This window comes from Hyla sarda, chromosome 4 (genome assembly GCF_029499605.1).
Source record: "Hyla sarda isolate aHylSar1 chromosome 4, aHylSar1.hap1, whole genome shotgun sequence".
Taxonomy (NCBI): domain Eukaryota; kingdom Metazoa; phylum Chordata; class Amphibia; order Anura; family Hylidae; genus Hyla; species Hyla sarda.
In genome coordinates this window covers 194498986-194521272 of record NC_079192.1, presented here as the reverse complement: position 1 = coordinate 194521272, position 22287 = coordinate 194498986, and the positions used below count along the sequence as shown (strand labels likewise).

Genomic DNA, 22287 nt, shown 5'->3' with positions numbered 1-22287 from the left:
TAAGACGCCCAGCACTACAACCAGAGCCCAATAGAATAAATATATACATATAAATATATGATACTTTACAACTTCAGCCACACATGTCTGATAGTTACACCTGGTCAAGAAGTAGGTATATGCCAAGAAGTACAAAGACTGGAACACCACGCAAAGCAGTAGGATTTTTATTAAAATTACAAAATCTCTCTAGGGTACAATATTAAAATTACTGTATTCAATATTTAACTCAAATTGAACTAGATATTCTTGATAATACATTTCTGTTTTAACTTTGTAGATATGTTACTAGTCATGTCATTTCAGTTGTTTAAAGGGGTACTCCGGCGCTGAGACATCTTATCCCCTTTCCAAAGGATAGGGGATAAGATGCCTGATCGCTGGGGTCCCGCCGCTGGGGACCCCCATGATCTTTCACGCAGCACCCCCTTACCATCAGCCCCCGGAGCATGTTCGCTCCGGCTGATGGCTGCTGATCACAGGGCCGGAGTATTGTGACGCCATTGCTCCGCCTCCGTGTGATGTCATGCTCTGCCCCCTCAATGCAAGACTATGGGAGGGGGCGTGGCAGCTGCCACGCCCCCTTCCCATAGGCTTTCATTGAAGGGGGGAGTGTGACGTCACATGGGTGCGGAGCTATGGCATCACAATACTCCGGCCCTGTGACCGGCAGTCATCAGATGGAGCGAACATGCTCCGGGGGCTGATTGTAAGGGGGTGCTGCGTGAAAGATCATGGGGGTCCCCAGCGGCAGGACCCCCGCGATCAGGCATCTTATCCCCTATCCTTTGGATAGGGGATAAGATGTCTTAGCGCCGGAGTACCCCTAACTCTATATGCTGCATTTTTTTGTGTATTCAAAACATAATCATCTGAATATAAATGTATCATTCAGTAAACACATTGCAGATAGTGTACTGCATTTGTTCTTCCAGAGCAAAATATTTCCATTGGTAAGTGTGCCAGTTTTTTGTTTGTGGTACACTAATAGATGGGAAAAATCACAAGAAATAAATAAAAAATAGTTGATTTAATCGCATTATCAAGCTTGGCAGTTTTTTATAGTGGCACATGAATAGGTAAAGAAAATCCCTGAACATTTCCTGAATGCGCAGATGTTAACATGAACAAATGGCAGATTATCCAAGAACTTTTCCTACAAATCTAAATATTAATCTGCTCAGCTACTCTTCTCTATAACATGGTATCTGTAGATTGGACTGCATTTCATTTTTTAATGCAACTGGTTCCTTTTAAATGGGCACTGCCAAAATCAAAAACTTTTTATATGTTGTAAATCTTGGCAAAACATTAACCTTTCTATAAAACTGCATAAAAAATGATATCTTTTTATATAAAATTCATGGCTTTAAAAGACCAATAGGAGTCCCATACCATCCAGAACATAATCCTGTCTGGCTGTAGCATCATCTTTGTCCCAGCTGCAGCACAGGCAGGGACAAAGTCCATATATAACCTACATAGACCCCGCCAAAAATTATATATAATACACGACTCAATATAACAAGAATAAATCTTTATTTATAATTCATCAAATACAACACAAATACTCCTCTATAATACATAATATCATCTAGAAATCTAAGTGGGTTAGCAGGTCTATTTTTTTATAATATGCAGCATAAAGTTTTCCAAAATCAAATAAATTGCCCCGTGCAAAAAATATTAATATTGAGCATACTCTAATGGCAAAGCCCAGTAAGCGAAAGTGGGACCAAAGAAAGTAAATGCTAATCTGTGAGGGCAGGCTCAGTGTCTATGACAAGCTCTTTCCTGGGCAGAGGATGTCAGAACAGAGAATTATGAGTCAAATACAGAAGCTAGACACATAAAAAGAATCTGCAAGATCTATCTGCATGTAACATATATAAGAATTTTTTTTTCTATGATATGACAGGTACATTCTAAGGTTAGAATTCCACTGAGGTTTTTACCCTGCGTTTTTTTTTTTTTTTTGGCTTAAAAACACCAGAAAAACTGCCACTGTTTTTCCCCTGCGTTTTGGCATTTTTTCTTCCGTTTTTACCATTGTGTGGAATTTGCCTTTTTTGGCCCCTTTGGCATTTCCTGTACAAAATTAGTTGGGTACCAAAAAAAAAAAAAAAATGCAGTAGGGATGTAAAATTTTTTATTTAACTAAATGTTATTTTTTATAACAAAATGTAATTTTTTTTTATAAAGTGTGTGTGTGTTTAACTTTTTTTTCTCTTTTTTTTTATGTAGTACTACTACTCCCAGCATGGCACACACTGTTCCATGAAGGGAGTGGTAGTACCTGTACTAATAGACATATCACCCCAGGTGTTAGTCTGACACCCGATGCGATCGTCCATAATATAGCAGAGATGTGGCTCTAAACAGCGCTCGCATTTCTCTGCACTATACTCAGAATAGAATAGAAATTCACAACATTCATTCATATTTTCCGCCCAGAGTGATGATTGGCCGGATGGTTGCAGCCAATCACAGCTCTGAGGGAAATATGAATGAGTGAGTGGTCGGCCGGAGTACAGTGCAGAGATGTGAGCACTGTATATAGCCGCTCTGCATCTCTGCTATAGACAGGACGGTCACAGAGGATGTCAGTAGTGATACCCGCTGTGATCTGTTCTTACCTGCAGTTACTACTACTTCCAAGATGGAGCACACTCTTTTCCATGCTGGGAGCTGTAGTACCTGCATTAATTGACAGATCGCAGCGAGTGTAACTTCTGACACATGATGTGACCAGTCTATTAATGCAGGTACTACAGCTTTCAGCATGGAGCAGAGTGTGCTCCATGTTGGGAGTAGTAGTACTTGTATTTAAGAACAGATCAAAGCGGGTATCACTCCTGACACCCGCTGTGATCCTCCGGTATAATGTATAGATGCGTCCGGAGTTCTTCTATGGTCCCCTGCACTGACGTATATATACACCTATTCATATTTCCCACCGAGAGCTATGATTGGCTGGAACCATCTGGCCAATCACAGCTCTCTGCGGGAAATATGAATAGGAGTATATATACAGCAGTGCAGGGGACCATAGAAGAGCAGTTGGCCGCATCTATAAATTATACAGAAGGATCGCAACAGGCGATCTGTCAATTAATACAGGTACTACTACTCCCATCATGGAACAGTGTGCTCCATGCTGGGAGTAGTAGTACTACCTAAAAAATGTTGGAAATAAAAGTGAAAAACACACTACATTTTTATTATTGTTGGCTACATTTTTAGGACTTTACCCGCCCACATAAGTTGATCCCAGTTTAAAAATTTATAAAAATTTCATAATAAAAAAGATAAATTTCGTTAAATACATTTTACATCACTACTGTATCTTTTTTATTTTATTTTTTTAATGGTACCCTACGAAATTTTAATAAAAAAACGTATCTCCATCACTTTTCTGGATCGCTAAAGTCCAAAAAAGAATAAAAACCGCCTGAAAAAAAGGCCAAACTAGGTTTTGTCGGGAGTTTTAAAAAACCAGCCTCTGAGCCCAAAATTGCTGAAAAACACCAAAAGGATAAAAAAAAGAAAAACACCAAACTGAAAAATGCCAAGTGGATCTGGCATTTTGCAGTTTACTATTGACTTGCAGCTGGACGTGGCGTTTTTTCGCAGAAAAAACGGCGTGCGGGAAAATTGGCGTTTTTACGGCGCTTTTGCAAAAAAAAAAACCTCTGTGGAATTCCAGCCTAAGTATTAAAGGGGTACTCCGGTGCTTAGACAAGATAAGATGCCTGATTGCGGGAGTCCCGCCGCTGGGGACCCCTGTGATCTTGCACGCGGCACCCCGTTTGTAATCAGTCCCCGGAGTGTGTTCCGTGTGACGTCACGCTCCGCCTCTCAATGCAAGCCTACGGGAGGGGGCGTGATAGCTGCCCCCTCCCGTAGGCTTGCATTGAGGGGCGGAGCATGACATCACACGCCGTCGGCCCCTTTGGTCGCCGGTAATCAGACCCGGAGCGAACACGCTCCGGGGACTGATTACAAATGGGGTGCCACGTGCAAGATCACTGGGGTCCCCAGCGGCGGGACTCCCGCGATCAGGCATCTTATCCCCTATCCTTTGGATAGGGGATAAGATGTCTAAGCACCGAAGTACCCCTTTAACTGAGTGTTTATCTTGAGGTAACCCCCTGAAGTGAATGACAAAAGCAGTGATGTCCTGTCTGTTTTTAGCTCTCCTCCAATAAGTTTCCCCCCCCCCCTAGTTTGATGCTGATGGGTAATTACCCTCTTAAAGGTACACCTATCCCATGACAGGTGCACTTCAATGTGTAAAGTGTATTCTTCTGTGCATGTTATAAAGCATGCCTATATTCATAAGCCAAGCAAACAAAAAAGAAGAAGCAGAGAAAATAATGCGCACATGAGAAAACAAACATAAAATAATTTGCCAGAAGTTTTGGAATCCTCATCAGATCAGCTGAGGAATTCCTCATTTGTAGATTCTCTCGGTCTGTCTTCTGGGTGAGTAAACACTCTTTCAGAACCATCTTGAGAGCTCACTCAAAGCTGGAGTCATTTCTAAGCTTTAAATGGGGAAGGTTTAGAGCAACGTGCAGTTGTTGGCTGCATTACTCATTTCTTATCTGGCATGAGCATATTGATAAAGCAGACAAAAATATAAATGTAAATATCTACTGTGGCTATCACGAGAGAGCACAATTTATTGACGCACAATAACTGCCAGTCTTCCTTTGAGCCTGCTGTTCCTAGAAGAATTGATGTGTCCATCCTATCAATTATCACAGTAACAACAAAGGAAAACAGAAGTGGCACACCTGATTTTTTGCATAGTTTATTTCCCAGAAGGATTAGGAAGACCGAATTTCCTTGGCTTGAAAACACAAACAAGACATCAGCAAGAGGTTGGAACGTTAATCTCTGAGGACAATGGATAGGATCCTGACGGACCCAAAACACGTCATTAAGCCCTTAGGGAAGGGACAGAAACATTAAGAGCTTTCAGATCTGGCATTTGTTGGATTTAATTTTGTCATGAGCTCCAGCCTTACCATCTCCCATGTGTCACAAGCATGCCCTAAATAGCTGGCTAGCCAACAAGAGATAATGTATACTGTCCCAGAGAAAACTGCATAAATCTGGCACCATACCACACAGTTGTCTTATGTTCCTGTCTTTTCCTGGGCTGCACTTGCTTTCTAATAAGGTTAAAAACAGTGCAGAGAACAATTAAGAGAAACACAAGAAATAATTACATAATTACCGTCCTCTACACGGGAAGTCTGAAAAGAAATCTGTGCTGCGATAGTGTAAAGCTTCTGTATCCACCCAGTTGGTGGAGTCAATTTTTAATCCAGTGCAGTAAACCCCTCTAGAAGATTAGGAAATCTCACTAAAATTGCTAGATACATTCAAGCAAACTGTATCTGAAAATCACATTAACATACATAATGCAAATAGTTAAAATGAGTTTAGTACTCATTTTTTTTTTGGCTTTTAAAAGATGTGTAACACAATGACGTCTACAGCAAAGATCTCATATGCACACAAAGAGCCAAGATAATCAAATACAACATCAACCATTAACTATTCACAGAATTTCCATCCAAGTATAGTATAGTATATAAAAAAAAATCTAAATATAGATCAATAATTTAAGTTTATTAGTTATATTGTTTTGCTCACTGGAGTATTTCCTATTCAGTTGTTAAAGGAGTAATTTGGTATATAACTTTATTTCTAAATGCTGGCAGTAAATTTTTAAAAAAAAAAAACTTGATTTACCTCCCAACACCATTCCAACCCCAAACTCCTCCCCTCCCAGGTCTCCAATATCCTGCTCCAGGCCGCAACAGTGATCCTCTTCCAGCGATGTCCTGCCTTGGCTGGTGATTGGCCGCTTGACATATTGGGCCCTGGCAACAGGAAGAAGAATGGGGACGGGGCCAATCACTGACCAAAGGAGGACATCAATTAGCTGAGTGCAATGTGACACATTGATATTGGAGGCACTGGGGGAGCGGTGGGAGGTAAGCGTGATGTATTAAGCCCTGGCACCAGGAAGAAAACTGGAAACGGGGCTTAAAACATCACACTGTGCCACCAATTCTACTTTGCAGTGACATCAGTCATTTAACCCAAAAATCGACAACGAAACGGGAAAAAAAATCATTGTGCGCCAAAATTGAAGAAAAAACTAAATTTTTTAACTTTTGGGGGCTTCCGTTTCTATGCAGTACATACTTCGGTAAAAATTACACCTTATGTTTATTCTGTAGGTCCATATGGTTAAAATGATACCCTACTTATATAGGTTTGATTTTGTTGTACTTCTGGAAAAAATGTCATCTTCTGACCCCTATAACTTTTTTTATTTTTTCACGTATGGGGCAGTATGAGGGCTAATTTTTTGCGCCGTGATGTGAAGTTTTAGCGGTACCATTTATGTATTGATCAGACTTTTTGATCGCTTTTCATTCATTTTTTCATGATTTAAAAAGTGACCAAAAGTATGCTATTTGGGACTTTGGAATTTTTTTGCGCATACGCCATTGACCGAGCGGTTTAATTAACAATATATTTTTATCATTTGGACATTTCCACACGCGGCAATACCACATATGTTTATTTTTATTTGCACAGTTTTTTTTTTTTAAATGGGAAAAGGGGGGTGATTCAAACTTTTATTAGGGAAGGGGTTAAATGATATTTATTCACTTTTTTTCCACTTTTTTTTTTTTTGCAATATTATAGCCCCAATAGGGGGCTATAACACTGCACACAATGATATTTTACATTGATCATTGTTATCCCATAGAATAACATTGATCAATGATTCTGCCGCTTGACTGCTCATGCCTGAATCTCAGGCACTGAGCAGTCATTCGGCGATCGGACACACAGGAGGAAGATAGGGGAACTCCTTGTGTGCTCCAGCTGTTCAGGACACTGCGATTTTGCAGCAGCGGTCCCGAACAGCCAACTGAGCTAGCCGGGCGTAGTTTCATTTCACTTAAGTCGCGGCAATCAACTTTGATGCCGCGTCTAAAAGGTTAATAGCGCAGCACCGTGATCAGTGCCGCGCGCTATTAGCCATGGGTCCAACCCGCTATGACGCGGGGCCACAGCGGACTCAGGGTGCGGACTCAGGGCGCCATTGGTCCTTAAGTGGTTAAAAGACAGTTTTACATTTTTGTGCTGTTCAATAATGCTTTGTAAGCCCCCTCTCAAAACCTGTGTGCAAATCCTATTGAGGTGTTGGATCTTGTGAGGAAAAAAGCCTCATGAAACATAGTAGAAATTGCAAAAGCCTTCGTTACCATTACATCCGTGATATAATTCAGATTGATAAATCAGGCCAATAATGATTGATAGCACAATTTGAAAGGGTTAAACAGTAAAGCTACACTTAGCCACTTTCATGCTACAACGTGTATTGTGTTTTTTGCCAAGAACTGATTAAAAGAAAGAGAAAACAGTACTGTAAAACAAAACACAAGGCCATAAAACCTGTTGCTATGACAACAATTCATTCTCACATTAACGAAGGCTTCGGCCTGCTCTGATATCTGAACTGCATTGACATTGCACTGTGATTAGTCTGTTTTCTAGCAAGCTAGTTTACGCATAATAGGATGTTATATATTTGTGGGTCTGCCAAATACTGTACATTATACAATTTTTACCACATAAAGGGATTTCTAGTGCTAGTCTTAAAGGAACACTAAACCTAAACATGAATGAGAAATTTAAACAAGAAATGTATGTGCTCTCACTGTTTGTCAATGTGCAGAATTTTCTGGATTATCCTAATCCTGCAGGGACCCCAGGGGTAATCTCCCACTAATATGTTGTATCTTTAATTTAAAGGGGTGGAGTTTAGCCAAGGGGCAGGGCTTAAATAGGCACTGTCAGATAATAAATATTTTTATATATTGTACATCTTGGCAAAACAATAGATTTTCTAATACACTTCTTCAAAAAAAAATCACATTTTATTAAGCAAACTGCCTTTGAAAATCCCACCACTAGGGGTCGCCCTACCTCCTGGTACAGTGATGAGTCCCACAGCAGCATGAGCGTGTCCAAGGGTCATGGACACGAGATGGCTGCTTGACAAGACTGCAGGAGGAACACAGCCTGCAGCAACACTGCTGTAACCAAACATGTTAATCCAGCTGTTGCAAAACCACAACTCCAAGCATGCTTGGACAGTCAAAGGAAGTCTGGGCATGCTGGGAGTTGTAGTAGGCACACAGCTGAAGGCAACACTGCTGCAAAAAAAGAGTTACCTAAACCCTGTACTTCCAACTATCCCAAAACTACCAGTCCCAGCATTACAGGACTGGCAAAAATAAAACACTGTACTTTATGCACTAAACCTAATTTAGGAAGATGTAAGTTATACACTCATCATATTGTCTTTGGTGGTAGAGTACAGACAATCTCCAAATTTCATTGTGTGTGTGTACAGCATAAAAACAGAGAGGAAAGGGTTATAGAGCAGGGCTGCCATGCCAAGTGAGTCAGCAGAGAAGGTGAGGGGGAGGAGCCATCACAGTGCAGGCAAGTAAGGGACATGCTCCTTCATTCCAGAAAGATGAAAAAGACAGTGGGCAGCTGTAATATGCAATTTAGTGAAATATTGGTGATAGATACATAAAAATTACATGTACATGATCAGGATTAGGTACCGAGTGACATACGTTTTTTTTTTTGTTTTGTTTTTTTTGTGGGATCTGACAGGAACGCTTTAATAATTATTGAGTCCTTCCAAAAAACAGTGCAGAGGGGGGAGGCTCCTGCTTCAGTTAGTTATCTTACAGCTAGACATAGGACATTGAGGAGGAGGTGAGACAAAGATTTCTTTATATATATATATTTTTTGACAGAAAATAGGATCAAAGAAAAGAAGGAGATTCATAAAAACCTGTCGGGTCCCTGACCCTCACGTACTGGCCCCAGAACCAAGTGAGGGGACCAACATTCCCATACTGTATTTGATCTATGTGGACATGTAATTTCATTGAACTGGTCAGAAAACTTGATACTTAAAACTATTATGAAATTCATATTCTATTCAACAAACAATTGGCACTAAACAGAGGGCAGAGGATGATAGTAATGTTACATGAGAAATACTGATGGACACTAGGACATAGTTTGATTATGACTGCTATACACCTTCACAGAATGGTATGTATAGCATTAAAATTGAGATATGAGCGTGAAATAGAGAGTATGAAACAACATCATTCATGTCTGAAGTACATAGTTTCAAGCTTTTTGGGCCCTTCTTTCTTCTGTATCAGATGTCACACAGTTGGTCGGCTATTTTTATGCACTAACATTTCTGAACACCCACTTCAGTTCTAGTTCCCAGCACAAGTCTGGGACTGAAACCAAATATGCCATGCTGGTGTAGAACGCAGTGCCTTAGAAACTAGAGAATCTGATTATTCCAAGCAAGGACAGACTAGATAACTATGACTATATAACTGTGACAATGTGCTTGTATATTGTTAGAATCATCAAATATTGTAAATTTTATTAATTTATTCACATGCCAACCACAGAATTCTGGTTAAACACATAAGACAAATGTGAGCCAACCAGTTTCGGCAGAATCAGACAGCCATCTAATGTGCATGAAGGCCTACGGATTCTCACAAACAGTAGACAACAGCGAGGTATGGATCAGGAAATTGGATTTTAACTGTCCAAATCATTTGTTCTACAGTAGATAAGGAAAGTAGAGAAGTTTGGCCATGGGTAGTTCAATCCTTCCCCTTCCGAGAACATAAGAAAATTTAGCCAAGCCAAAAGTGCATGTGGATAAGGGGATTGGGAAAGATAGCTGTAGGCTGAATGAGCATTTGGCCAACAGATATCTAGTGTGTAGCCATCAGATTTACTATATGTAAGGTAAACTGTTCTCTCAAACTATCCAATAATATCATTAGTACTATAGGAATACAGCATAGATTCCTAAGTCTTCCATGACTTTTCAGCTAAAGTATATTACAATTTAAAATGAACAAAGATTATATCACACATAATATTATTGAACCAATACATCTTTATATAACCTCACACAAGTAAATATTGCGAATTATACACACCATTGTAAAGTCCTTATGTGTCTCTCTAACCTCATGTTGAACTAAATGTCTAGTTTACGTGACATATCATTAGTATAACACATATCTTCAAGTACTACTACATGGTAGTATCATACAGCATGATGATATGAATTAATGTTAGACAACGGTGTTACAAGTGGCTCCGCAGCCATACATGCTGGCCACGGCACTCTTCTACCCCGCTGCCTCGTGCTGTCTCTGGCATGGGCGGACATGCTCCTGCTGCGTTCCTGGCTCCACTGTGCTCTCTCCCTGCCTGCGTGCGTCCCTGCTTCCTAGGGCTTGCGTGTGCCAACTGTCTGAGATTTTAAGGACCAGCACACCAATAATTGGGTGCTTACCATATAAGTCATTCTCACTTTCCCTTGACCCCTACCGGATCTTTGTCGCCTAGTTGCCTAAGAAAAAGCGATTTCCTGTGTCAGGCCTCGCTGTGTATCTGACCCTTGCAACGTATTCTGACCTTGCTCCTGTGCCGCCTGCCTTCTGACCTTCTTGCTACGTGACCAGACCTTGCTTTTTTGCCACCTGCCCTGAACTCCTGCCAGTCCTGACTACGCCTTTGCCTCTACCTTCCTGTGCTACATTATTCCTCGGGTGCCTGAGGGGACGAGTCGTACCAGGTGTAGCAACCTGGGTGCTGCATGCCACAACAAATCCATCCAGCTTTGCGGCGGGCTCTGGTGAAAACCAGCGGCACCTTAGACTCCACTCCCTGGTACGGCCCACGCTTTCATCCTCACAGGTCAGTAGATCCCCCTTACCACTGCCGTTACAGTTGGCTTACCCAATGCATACACAGATTATAACATAAATGGTTTAGATCACCACCAAAATTCATGGTAATTTTTATATCATTACAGTTGCTACTTAGAGTTCCTACTGGCCTACTTGGCTATCATGCAATGGATTGCATCCTATCTTTCATAGTTTTTTTTTTTTTAATCAGTTTCAATATAATTCGTAAAGTACAGTACAAACATACTTACACAGAATCATAATAAAAGAAAAGAGAATAAATAATTTAACTTGACTTAAATTTTACAAATGTAAGACAATCATATTATATAATAAACTATTACAAATGTTGGCCATCTAAAGGTTTACCACTGGCCTGCTGTTTAACATACAGACTGACAAAAGCTTACAGGGAGGAGATAAATTAAAGTAGCACACCATTCTATGTAAAGCTGAGCCCAGTCTTTGTTCCCCATGAAGTCCAAGTTTCCATCACAAAGTCAATATTATACAATACATAAATAAAACACCAGAGATGCCAGCTCACATTCAACCACCTGGGCCTATGTGTCAAGAGGCTCATTTAAACTTTGCTCAGTCGGACCATAACTTCATTCTGAGTCTGGGGCTTCCCATAAAAAACAAGATATTGCCATTGTGCCCATAGTCTAGGCATTAAACAGTATGCTTAATTTACCAGATCACAGCTGTATTGGACAGTTCATATATCAATGGTGAATAAAATGCTTCTTTTCCAAGAGCAGCTGGTGTCAACCCTTAATAAATCCACAATATATATGCAGTGCAACCCTGTAGCAAAAAAGGTACAGAGGGGTGAGCTGCAACCTTAGATCCCTGGAACAATGGTAAAGAGAAGTAATGCTTCCTAAAGTATATTCATTGTTGTATAGTCATCATTAAACTCCTAAAATTCAATGTACTGAATTATACTATGTCCCATTGGAGCATTTCAATTATATGATAGCTACAGTGTAACAAGAAAAAAGTTATTTATTGAGGCTAGACAGTACCTATTAATATATTCCTACACATTTAGAAGAAGTTACAAAGTGACAAATCACCAAAGTATGCCATTAATATAATGTGCTAACCACAACAATGCATGGGTAGTATCCAACCACGTCTTAAAGAAATAAATGACATTAGATGACTCAAACAAATACCAAAGAGGCTGCCCTTTTATAAATCAAGGAGGAGCTATGTAGAAACATGTATAACTTAAATTATTTATATATTTATGACTTGTTTTATTTATTTATTTTATGTGTTCAATTGTGTGATGCTAAAGGCTTCCAAAAGATTTGTACTTTTTCTAAGCAGCTAATCTGCCTTAAAGGGGTTGTGCGCTGCCCTTCCTTTCGGAGTCTCGCCCCCTTCCCATAGACTTTGGTAGAGGGGGCGGGCGTGACGTCACGAGGGGGCCGGGCGTGACGTCACGCCCGGTGCCCGCAAACACGGAAGCCCGCACACAGCGTTCAGAGTAATGAACTTCCGGATGCTGCGTGCGGAGCTCCGAAAGGCAGGGCAGTGCACAACCCCTTTAAATGCACATGACTATGTTGACAATTATTTCTAACATATCCCAATGGAAACAGTAGAATTTTACACAGGCTTTTCAATCCCTGACACAAAAGGCATTATGCTCTATAATTCCTTAGTACAGTGATAGCAAGGATTTCCATTGTACAAGCCAAAAAAGTAGATTTCTAGCCTATTGTTATATCTAAATATCCCAGCCAGGGAAGATTGACTTATTGGCAACCTCTCGGCAAAACACACGCCTCGCTAGCCCTCCCCTAGATATTTTATATTCACAGAGAATCCCCTCTTTAGAATATCCTTGAAGATTGTCTGAAAACCGAGGGAATGTTATGCAAGTAAAAAAATATACAGAACTTTGGTAAATTCAACATTGGTATGAATCACATTTAGTGCCATATGTATAGCATGATAGCGTTTTTACTATTGTAATTGAAAAATTATGAACTGAGAGTGGTGAAAAGTACAATATTCTAGGTAAAAAGGGTTATGTGACCCCTATCTAAAAATAGTGTTTAATTTTAAGTCCTTAGACTCCTGTAAAAGGCTGCATTCACATAAGAGCGCCCAGCTGCATTACTTTCCTCCACTAAACAGGATTTATTTATGTTTTCTGTGTGCACAAAAGAAATAAATAATTGAATATCCTGTAATAAAGTCCCCATTATTCCACAATATTTGACAAGCAATTCAATATATTACTAAGTGTACAGTAGTATTGGCAAAGAGCAATGTACACAGCATTAGCTCAATTCAATAATAAAATGATTATAATAACAGTATCACTATGATCATTTAGTAACCAATAATTCACCACAAGGAGCATTATTGTAGAGAAAAAGAATGAACTGAAGCAATGAAGAATGATGGAAAATGGTAATCACCCCCAACGTGCCTAGGAATATATTCTTCAGTGCAATTCCGGCTATAGCACAGGGAATATCATAAAGTATTTCTCTCTGCCCAGTCTGCCTGCCTCATTTCCCTTTCACTCTATCTCTTGAATGTTATTGTTATAACAACGCTCCTAGCACTTATGTTCCACAAGCCCTGGAAATAAAAGTAATAATCTGAAAAATCATATCAGCACACTCATGCACACACTGCACTATTTCCTCTCTCCAGCTCCAGGTATAGTTCAACAAATCAGATTAAATTCCTACATCCACAGGGTTCACTGAGAAATTGACACTTGCAAGATCACTTCGTAAAATTTTCCAGAAGCTGCAGAATCACTTCAATTTCTAACTGTTGTGTGTCTCTGAAAATCTACCTGTATGTTACATGCTTCACCTATACAGCAGTTATACAGGCCTTTACAATTCATGGCCTGTCAATATTAGATTTGTGGGGGTTCACCAACTAGCAATAGGTCCCGCAGCCAACAGTGTTCGGTCTGCAATCATCATACTTTTAGTAGTGGAGGTACAAGGAAATGCAGGGTTGTCAAATTTAAAGGGGTACTCTGCTCCTAAACATCTTATCCCCTATCCAAAGGATAGGGATAAGATGTCTGATTGCGGGGGTCCCACCACTCGGGACCCCTAGATTTCCCTGCTGCATCCGGCGTTCGTTTAGAGCGTCGGGTGCAGACCTGGAGGCACATAATGTCATGGCCGCGCCCCATTCGTGATGTCATCACCATGCCCCCTTCAATTCAAGTCTATAGGCTTGCATTGAGGGGGCCTGGCTGTGACATCACAAGCGGGGCATGACCGTGATGTCACAAGACTCCACCCCGCATCACCAGTCATCCAGCTGGTCACAGTGCCCTTGGAAAGAGTCATCCAGAGTTATCTCCAAGGACTATAAGAGTGATCAGGTGACTTAAATTTTCTGATACTCCTATTCTGCCTTTGTTGTGAAAACCAAAGTCAGGCATCTGGACTTTAGCAGTACAAAGCCAACATTTAACCCCTTAAGGACTCAGCCCATTTTGGCCTTAAGGACAATTTAATTTTTACGTTTTCATTTTTTCCTCCTCGCCTTCTAAAAATCATAACTCTTTTATATTTTCATCCACAGACTAGTATGAGGGCTTGTTTTTTGCGCGACCAGTTGTCCTTTGTAATGACATCACTCACTATATCATAAAATGTATGGCGCAACCAAAAAACACTATTTTTGTGGGGAAATTAAAACGAAAAACGCAATTTTGCTAATTTTGGAAGGTTTTGTTTTCACGCCGTACAATTTCTGGTAAAAATGACATGTGTTCTTTATTCTGAGGGTCAATACGATTAAAATGATACCCATTATTACGTACTTTTATATTATTGTTGCGCTTAAAAAAAATCACAAACTTTTTAACCAAATTAGTACGTTTATAATCCCTTTATTTTGATGACCTATAACTTTTTTATTTTTCCGTATAAGCGGCGGTATGGGGGCTAATTTTTTGCGCCATGATCTGTACTTTTTTTTATACCACATTTGCATATAAAAAACTTTTAATACATTTTTTATAATTTTTTTAAATAAAATGTATTAAAAAAGTAGGAATTTTGTACTTTTTAAATTTTTTTTCGTTCACGCCGTTCACCGTACGGGATCATTAACATTTTATTTTAATAGTTCGGACATTTACGCACGCGGCGATACCAAATATGTCTATAAAAAATGTTTTTTACGCTTTTTGGGGGTAAAATAGGAAAAAACGGACGTTTTACTTTTTTATTGGGGGAGGGGATTTTTCACTTTTTTTTTACTTTTACTTTTACATTTTTTAAATTTTTTTTTTACACTTGAATAGTCCCCATAGGGGACTATTCATAGCAATACCATGATTGCTAATACTGATCTGTTCTATGTATAGGACATAGAACAGATCAGTATTATCGGTCATCTCCTGCTCTGGTCTGCTCGATCACAGACCAGAGCAGGAGACGCCGGGAGCCGGACGGAGGAAGGTGAGGGGACCTCCGTGCGGCGTTATGAATGATCGGATCCCCGCAGCAGCGCTGCGGGCGATCCGATCGTTCATTTTAATCGCGAACTGCCGCAGATGCCGAGATCTGTATTGATCCCGGCACCTGAGGGGTTAATGGCGGACGCCTGCGAGATCGCGGGCGTCGGCCATTGCCGGCGGGTCCCTGGCTGCGATCAGCAGCCGGGATCAGCCGCGCATGACACGGGCATCGCTCCGATGCCCGCGGTTATGCTTAGGACGTAAATGTACGTCCTGGTGCGTTAAGTACCACCTCACCAGGACGTACATTTACGTCCTGCGTCCTTAAGGGGTTAAACCAACTTGCTGAAATAAAGTTATGAATATTCTAGCACAACTTCGATAGGTGATTGTTTCCAATTCACCATATGCTGACATATTAATCCTCAGGCTATGTTGATAATGCAGGGTGATCAGAAATGATCAAACATAAGTCACCTGGAACAGAGAGTTGATTATTGTTACATAACAAAATGCAATATTCTTCAAGAGCATTTATAGTAAGTGTGTAATGGGTAGGTTCCTTGGCAACCATCAAAAAAAAAAAAACTTTAAGGGGACTCCCAATGGTACGTCCAAGATCACTATTTTGAAGGAAGAAAATAAAATTTTATACATTCAAAACGTTTGTTTGATGATAAAAATTGTGGGGGATATATTTGTTGTAACTACAGTATTCATTCTAAATCGCTTCCTTGATGTGACTGCTGAAAATCAGAAGAAGCTTAAGTAGAGCAATAGAAAGGAGACATCATGACTATGCTCTTTGGACTACAATTTGGTCATAAAAGGGAATTACACAAAAAGATATTCTTTAATTCATTTGGCCAATTTAATGAAAGCTTGCCTTTATATAGCTGACCTGCCAAGCCTAATAATCAATTAAAGCAAAGCAAGAATGCAGATGCAGCTAACATTTATGGAGAATACAATAACATATCTAAAACACTGTGTAATCTTCCTACTGTGTGGACTGTATAAGCATTTTAATTCTATACTGATGAAAGAAAAAACTGATGTGCAGTAAGCCTATTAGTCGTGCCTTGTAATATCTCTGCTTCAGACCAGAATACAGCAAGAATAGAAATAACTGATGCTTGTGCTGGGACACATATGTGCCTCTGGCCAGCAGGGTTTTCTGTTATTATAGTAATTGCAAGAAAATCCACTGCAGCCATTTGTTCAGCTAATATTTTAGCTGTGCACCTGAGGGATGTCAGGTGTATCTCTAGGGAAGAATGAGAGATATCACTGTGGAAACAAATGAATGATACTTAACCGTAACTGTTCTACACTGCAGTTCTGCTTATATATAAGCTCTATATACAACTGGGTGGTTTCCTTGTCTAATTAAAAACATATATTCACCTTATTAGGGTAGAATGTTAAAGTGGTACTCCTAGACAGTTTATCCCCTATCCAAAGGATAGGGAATAAAATGTCTGATTGCGGGGGTCCCGCCACTGGGAACCCCAGAGATCTCAGCTGCAGCACCACAGACATCCGATGCACGGAGCAGACTTCTTTCCATGCCGGATGACTGGCGATGCGGTGCGGAGGCTTGTGACATCACAGTCATGCCCTGCTCATGATGTCATTGCCACGCCCCTTCAATACAAGTCTATTGGAGGGGGCATGACGTCCGTCACGCCCCCCTCATAGACTTGCTTTGAGGGGGCATGGCCGTGACATCACGAGCGGGGCATGGCCGTGAGACGACCCTCCAACGCTGCACCCGACGCTCTAAACGAATGTCGGGTGCTGCAGGGAGATCACGAGATAGGGGATAAGATGTCTAGGGGCGGAGTACCCCTTTAAGGACATATAAACAATAGTAAAACCATATCCTCTGCCAATGAGAAACTGGAGTATATGAACCCAAATGAATTGTGAAAGTCACCCTATATAGAAGCTATATAGAACAAATATGTATATACTCTTTATTGCATGGTAAACTCTGCTTTTATCATTTTTACAACTGCTTTTACTAAGATTATGGAATAGTAAGAAAATAATACAAAGCAGCAAGCTGCAAGTAATCCTCTCTATTGTGTTAAGAATATAAGAAATCTTCCTGTTATTTTCTTTTCTCCTGTGTATTAGTCTATTTGAGGCAACTGCTCTGAAACTGTCTCATGGTCTGATCAAGACCAATGGATTAGGTGACACTGACTGCACAACACTGGATAGTTTTGGATGGAGTTCCAGTCTCACTTTAAAGGTCCTTGGCTTCTACAGTACTTTTTGGATTATAATGTACTGTATGTAAATCTGCACAGGTGCTTCCGTATCTGCCTAGTTCTATGATCTTGTCCTTGTTACAGGTTCCTTAAATGAGCACTGTCACTTTAAAAAAAACTTTAATATATTGTAAAGACACCCACTGATCAAAACATCTGACATGTCTATAGGACATGTCAAAAGTTTTTTTAAACCATAAGTACACTTTACATATTTCTTGATTCCTGTTTTGGATTGCTCTGATATGTTATTTAGAAGTTACTGTAGTCCTGCTTAGTTTGTCTCGACACAAGTTTCAATAATTTTAGTTTTCCTCAGCTTCATGTCTCAACGTCCTTGCACCTGAATGTCCATGACATTTCTGAAAGGAGATAGGAATAGTATTTTATCTTGAGCTATTGCAGGAATATTGCACTGACAATGAGGTTGAGTCTCTGGTGTTAGCTTAGAGTTTAGGGAAAGATCAAGGAAAAGATAAGGGAGAGTTACTCAAGGCTAGTTCTTGTATTCATTCAAACTTGTTATCTTGTGTTTCCTTTCTAGCTGGGGTCATTATCATTCACTTACATGTCCAACCCATCATTTCCAATTTCAGTCATGGTTACTAATGGGTTACTAATCTTCTTACCTTCCAGTGTTGATACATGCTTATATCCTTTTCTTGAGGCTGCTTTCTGGTTATTCTGTCCTACTCCATGGAAACTTCTGATGACTGGGAACCACAAGTAGGACCCATGAAATATGACTGTTAAAGATAAATTTAAGGCTCTTTTATGGCCGAATCCTTTTATGATGCTAGAATGCTAGAATCAGGCTGACCCTATCTTATATAGTAGATGCAATAGGCACCAACCTATAGTAAAGTTCAATGGAGTCCATAAGAACTTCTAAATACTGTTGACCCAACAATTGGATGTATCCAATAATTACTTTTGTCTGAGTTGTGCTGACCCATGTGTGAACATTCAAGGCAAACTAGGATCCTGTTTTCCCTCAAAGAGCATACTCACTTGTAAAAGGTTAAATCTGTTCTTCTGCTCACATTCCCAACAAATGACTTCAGCAATTACCTGAATGAATTAATGAATTCACAAGAATAGTTTTTCAACATAATTTAATTAATTCAACAAAGATAATTTAAACAGCAAATGAACTGGGAAGTTGAGGAACATATTACTTCATCCCCATTAGAAGTGGTAACATGGAAGGGTCAGCAATGCATCATTTTAGAATGAGATATATTTGGTTATGCTCTAAAACATTATATTTTCAATGACTAGAATATCACAAAAGAGAAAGAAGTCAAAGCTATTACATGAAAACTTAATTCATCTTGTAAAAGCAATACATTTTTCACAGCATGAATCCAGATGAAATCAGTAAAATATTTCATATCCGAACTTCATTCCTTCCGCAGAGTTTTGATCACATCCTTCCTAAAACTTTGCTCCTCAGAAAGCTTCTCTCCTCATAAATGAATGATGAACTCTATTAATTGGATTCATTTAAATGCTGATCTCCGGATAAACCATCAATTTAATACAGCACTGCCATAGCATCTTACAACACAAGGAAGGAGCATGCCTGCAGCTTGTCAAATTAACATGCAATTAATTAACAAATAGATATGACAGTAAACTGCTGCCGCTCCTGAGGGTGCCCATAGGGGACCTGGCAGGCAGGAAGCTGCATGGTTAAACTGCCTTTTGTATGCTTTATTCTTTGCTATTTCTTGCACAAGATTCCATCTATCCAGCATTATTCTGTGTAATACTTTAGAAGGCACTACTTCATTGTGGGAAACTATGGGAAAATAAATGAATGCCGTCTGCCATACACCAAAGCAGCGACATTCTCATTGAAGGTATCATAGATTTATTTTTGGAGCTTCACATATCAGGAGGCAGAGATGCATGGAATCACAAGTTACAGGATTTAAATGAACACTTACACAAAACCATCTCTTTCAAAGAAAGTTTTTTAATTTTTTTAATTTTTTTTTTTACTGTAACCTGATCAAGTCTAGTTTTAAAAATAGGGCATATTACTGCATAGGTAGCTAGTGATGAGCAGCATTGGCCATATTCAAATTTGCTATATTTTGCGAAAATATAGACGAATATTCGTCCTATATTCGTGAATTTTGTGTATTTGTTATATTCGCATATGTGAATATTCGCATATTCGAGGAAGAAAACAGTGAGGGGGTGGGCAACTTTACTATTGGTTGCTAGGGATGTTGTTGATAACCTCTGACAAGTGTATTTGCATCATTCTAATTGGACCACAAGTGAAAACAAGGAATATGCACATATGCGGAAAATATATAGAATATTCGTAATTTCAAATATATTGCGAATATATTCGCAATATTCGCAAATTCGAGAATGAAATGCCAATATTGAAATGCCAATATTCACGCCCAACACTATTGGTAGCCCATCACTCCATGTACCCAGAACCTTCAGGAAAATATAATGCAAGATGAGGAGTGCATCATTGGTAAATGAACATGTGTGTTTGTGTGTTTAAAATGCATCATACATAAATTCATAGTGATTGATGACCTCTGGGCATTTGGCCGTCAATGTGATAGGACATTGTGGATGGCACTGTTTACAGGTAGGCTAAATGGCATTTGGGGGCATAGTGAATCACAATGGTTTGGCAATGACATAGGAACACTTTTTTTTAGGGAGGTTTGGTTGTTATTGTAACGGCTGTGGTGAAGTGGATCCGCTGAGCCTGTGTGGATTATGGCGTTGGTCGTAACAGGGAGCAGAGTCTAAGGTGCGGCTGGTTTTCACCAGAGCCCGTTGCAAAGCGGGATGGACTTGCTGCGGCAGGCAGCACCCAGGTTGCTACCCCTGATACAACTTGTCCACACAGAAGCGTGGTACGGGAAGGATAAGGCAAACTTGTAGTCGGGGACAGGCAGAAAGGTAAGGACAGGAGGCACTGGAGCGTGGACAGGAAACGTAGCAAGGAGGTCTGGTACACAGTAAGGCAGAACACAAGTATGATATGCTTTCTCTAAGGCTGTGGGGCACAAAGATCCGACAAGGGGAAACAGGAAGGGCTGATAGTGTCAGTGAGCAGCAGTATCCAATTAAGGGCGTACTGGCCATTTAAATCGCAGAGAGCCGGTGTGCACGCGCACCCTAGAGGGTGGGTACACACATGCCGGCGTCCTGGGACAGTGGAGAATGCAAGAGGTGAGTAATGGTCCGGTGTTCGCATGTCGGCGCATCACACGATGTGAACCGCGGCACCGCAGGAAGAGGAGGATGGGGCAGGGGAGTGCTCACAGCCATCGTGTATGGCCAGAGCACAAGTTAGAACAGTTATTGGCATGTGACTTTGCATGTCCATAAAAAAAACCATGATAATGAAACCATTATTATGGTATATAAAAAAATTGGCAAGGTTGAATAAAAACATAAGTCATATCCAGGTATGTTTAAAACTATACAGTTCTTAATCATAACTAAAACTAATAAAAGCCAATAAAGGGACTCTCCTGAGAGATAAAAAGCTTTCATAATGTTATGAAGACAGTAGCAATCGCTTTATTTTCTCACATAAAATTATATACAGTGTAATATCTCCACCATCAAGGACCACCTCTTTCAGAAGACCACTCTCTTATACAGACCAGATTTCATGTGTCAGATTTTTAGTTTCATCATACAAAATGCATCTTATTTGACAAGATCAACCCCTAGAAGACCATTTTGAATGCAATTTTGGGTGGCGCTCTTAAAGTGCGACCATCATTTGATTTAGACATGTTATTCAGTTATTGTTAAAGTTTAGATTTCACCAGGTTCCACTCCTGAGACAAACTGTGATTATAACCATCTAAAGAGCGTGGCTGCACACTCCTTAGGGAATGAGGTAAATAAGGAAAGTCCAGCTCACCTTCTTTAGCTCATGCACAGATCCTCACTTAGGCTCTGCGTGTTCAACAATAAGGAAAAGAACGAAACAACCCAGCACTAAAGAAATTCCAGCTTTATTGAATCCTCTTCAAAACCAGCATGGCAGAACACACTTGATGTAGTCTGAGCAATCTTGATGCGTTTTGAGCCATGTGCCAGAACTTATCTATCATTAGCATCAGTCCCAGAATCAAGAATCTGCACTTAAAGGGGTAGTCCAGTGGTGAAAAACTTATCCCCTATCCTAAGGATAGGGGATAAGTTTGAGATTGCGGGGGGGGGGGGGGGTGTCCGACCGCTGGGGCCCCCCGCGATCTCTCTGTATGGGGGCCAGGCTCTCCAGCTAGATAGCGGGTTTTGACCGCCGCATGAAGCGGCGGCCGACACGCCCCCTCAATACATTGCTATGGCAGAGCCGGAGATTGTCGAAGGGGATAAGTTGCTCACCACTGGACTACTCCTTTAAGATACCACATGGAACCAGTCTTTGTCCTCTTTTCCGACCTCACTGCAATGTTATAACCCATTTTTTTGTATGTACCAAACTGTTGCAGACATGTTATTTTAAGGATTTTGCTTTTACAGAGATAGGAAATGTTTGGTTCTGGTAGGCCATTGTAGCATTCATTTCTAATATAGTGGTGTTTAAATTTATAGCTTTGTTTTTACCTGCACTTTCCATTTCATAGGGATATACAGGTGTTCTCTGGGTTATTGCTGCATGAAGCTGATACAT

At 40.2% G+C, this 22287-nt stretch overlaps 1 protein-coding gene across 7 annotated transcripts in view; it reads right to left on the bottom strand.

The window, feature by feature from the left end:
* PLXNA4 (plexin A4) overlaps positions 1 to 22287 on the bottom strand; it is an 821522-nt gene that overhangs the window by 609154 nt on the left and 190081 nt on the right. The window contains exon 4 of one of the 7 annotated variants that reach the window (XM_056573191.1): positions 18334 to 18680. The exons of the other annotated variants lie outside the window; for them this stretch is intronic. Within the exon in view, the coding sequence (XP_056429166.1) occupies positions 18576 to 18680 (105 nt within the window). The 3' untranslated portion in view covers positions 18334 to 18575. Of the gene's footprint in view, positions 1 to 18333; positions 18681 to 22287 lie in introns of those variants that run through there. 7 annotated transcript variants of the gene reach the window in all.